The 2,346-nt window shown below is 38.8% G+C and overlaps 1 protein-coding gene across 1 annotated transcript in view; it reads left to right on the forward strand.

The window, feature by feature from the left end:
• The window catches only part of LOC119410726 (prolylcarboxypeptidase (angiotensinase C)), a 150,098-nt gene extending 149,378 nt beyond the window's left edge, over positions 1-720 (forward strand). The window contains exon 9 of the mRNA XM_037677625.1: positions 426-720. Within this exon, the coding sequence (XP_037533553.1) occupies positions 426-696 (271 nt within the window). The 3' untranslated portion in view covers positions 697-720. The remainder of the gene's footprint in view (positions 1-425) is intronic.
• Positions 721-2,346: the final 1,626 nt, after the last annotated feature.

Genomic DNA, 2,346 nt, shown 5'->3' on the forward strand with positions numbered 1-2,346 from the left:
TTAGCTACTGTTGAAAGCTAAAAGCTTGGTTTTAGCATTTACCTCCTGTTTTGGTAATTTTATCTAATGTGTTGCCAGCTTTTGCTTTTAGCTATTGTGAAAATTTTAGCTTTTAGCTGCTGTTTGGATTATTTTAGCTACTGGTGCAATAATTTTTGCTTATAGTTACTGTTTAATTTGTCTTGGCTTTTAACTAATTTTAGCCAAAAAAAAAAAAAAGCTTTAGTTCTGGTTGTATTAATTATAACTGTCAGTTTCAGCTTCTTCAACAAATTTCAGCAGTTTTTCAGCACTCGCACTGCATGCTAGCAGAAAATGCTAATCTTCCCAGATGATTTCAGATTTTCAACTCTGTTCTCAGTTTTTGGAAACAGGACTGTTCACATGTTGCGTCCACTCCTCAGTTCATGTCTTTGTGCTCTCAGTAACGGTGGACTGGACCCGTGGTCATCTGGTGGAGTGACTCAGAACGTTACACAATCTGTGGTTTCCATCTTGATTCCTGAAGGAGCTCATCACCTGGATCTCCGATACAGCAACAACCTGGACCCCCCCTCAGTCCGAGCTGCCCGAGCATTAGAGCTGAAGTATTTTCAGAAGTGGATCAAACAATATCAAAAGGCAACTGGAAGAGAAACAGTCTCCAAAAAACAGCAGAAAGTCTCCCTGACCCGGATGTTTATGTCTGAGATTTAGCTTTAGTTAGTACGCTATGGACTTTTGGTGCTCTTTGGCTGAAAACACCAAAGTTTTATTATTTTTTTTAACCTTTTGAATCAGGTTCTGGGTTTTTTTTTCAGGTTGTAATATCGAAACAATTTTTCACCTTTACACACTCCATGTCTTAATGCCAAAATGTACATTTTTAAAGCGATTGAAGACAAAGGTAAATCTGCTACACTATCTAGAGCCCGACCGATGTATCGGTAGGACTGATATTTTAGGCCGATACAGGCGTTTGGGGACATATCGGTATCGGTGATAACTGTCCCATTATGTGCCGATATAAGCATTTCTCATTTTCACCCCTGAAATGTTGGGAATGAGCCACGCCCTTACTTGCAAATGGCATAATTGTAGTCTATCCAGCAGAGGGCGCATGCAAACTACTTTCAAGTCATGGCCGAGCTGCACACGACTCTCAGCACAGCCGAAGCAGGGAGCAATACCGTGTAGCTTATTTTGCTGAACAGAGCATCGTAAAATTATTGTAATTGATGTGTAAAATAAATCAACAATGATAAATTCTCTTCAATCCTCCAACCCGCTTGTCATTAGCTACGTGCCAATTTCTTAAAAAACATAGGTCCCTATCTGCCTCTGCAGATTTTGCTTTTTATCTTCACAATAGCTGTTGTTGACTTTTAAATATTGGTTCCAGTGCATAACCATTAAAGTATCCTATTTTGTAAACAACATGTTGTCCTGCATTGCTGCACAGCTTTCAAAAGCAACGTTCAAATTACACATGGAGATGTGCAGCTTGATGGGAGTAGTGTGCCGTGTGGCAAAACGTAAGAAAAAAAAAAACTATCCCTGTTTGGAGATGTACGGCTCAGCCGTGCTTCACGGTGCAAACATCAACCAAGGACAGTTTGGACTTCACGAGTGGTGTTTGGATACCTTTTTATGATTTTTGCACTATTTTCCTGCAATTTGTAATTTTTAGAGATTTTTTTTTTCATAAAATGTTCACCTGGAAGCTGAAGATGTTGCTTCCCAACTTTTGAAATGTCTTTAATTTTCTAAAGAATTTGCGAACTCTCACAGTTGTTTTTGATACATAAACAAGTTACACATCAAACAGCTGTATTTTTCTTTCGGCCTGCGTGTCTGTCACAGCTAAATGATTTACGGTTTACTCTCATTTTCCTCCAGCATGTAGAGAGGGCACACCCAAGCGTCCACAGACTAAAGCTGACAGTATTCTCTTTCAACTTGTCCTATCTTCTACAAGAAACATAAGAGTTCACGTGTGTGACCATCAGCATCTTCTGCTCATGGTTCAAGAGGTTTTAACATCTGGCTTACAGTTTTCTCACTCTGACTGTTTGAGGCCTCATTTTCAGTCGATCAGGGACAGTTGTGTTGTTACCATGGTGACCATAATTATCCGATGATAGCAGGTTTAACGTTTATTTTGATCTGAGTTCTCGTTACGCACCTTAAAGTGTTTACACGTCAATGTGTAGATTAGATTAATCAACAATCGAGCTGCTCTGGCATCCTTCAAACTCTTCTAAAATGTTTATTCTATAAAATTAAACGTAATACTTAAGCGATTAGTTTAGCTCCAGATGTCAAAGAACATCCCTAGTTCAGGTTAAATTTAAATTTAAAATGAGT

The sequence above is a fragment of the Nematolebias whitei genome, chromosome 6 (genome assembly GCF_014905685.2).
Source record: "Nematolebias whitei isolate Nwh7 chromosome 6, NemWhi1, whole genome shotgun sequence".
In the NCBI taxonomy this organism is placed as follows: domain Eukaryota; kingdom Metazoa; phylum Chordata; class Actinopteri; order Cyprinodontiformes; family Rivulidae; genus Nematolebias; species Nematolebias whitei.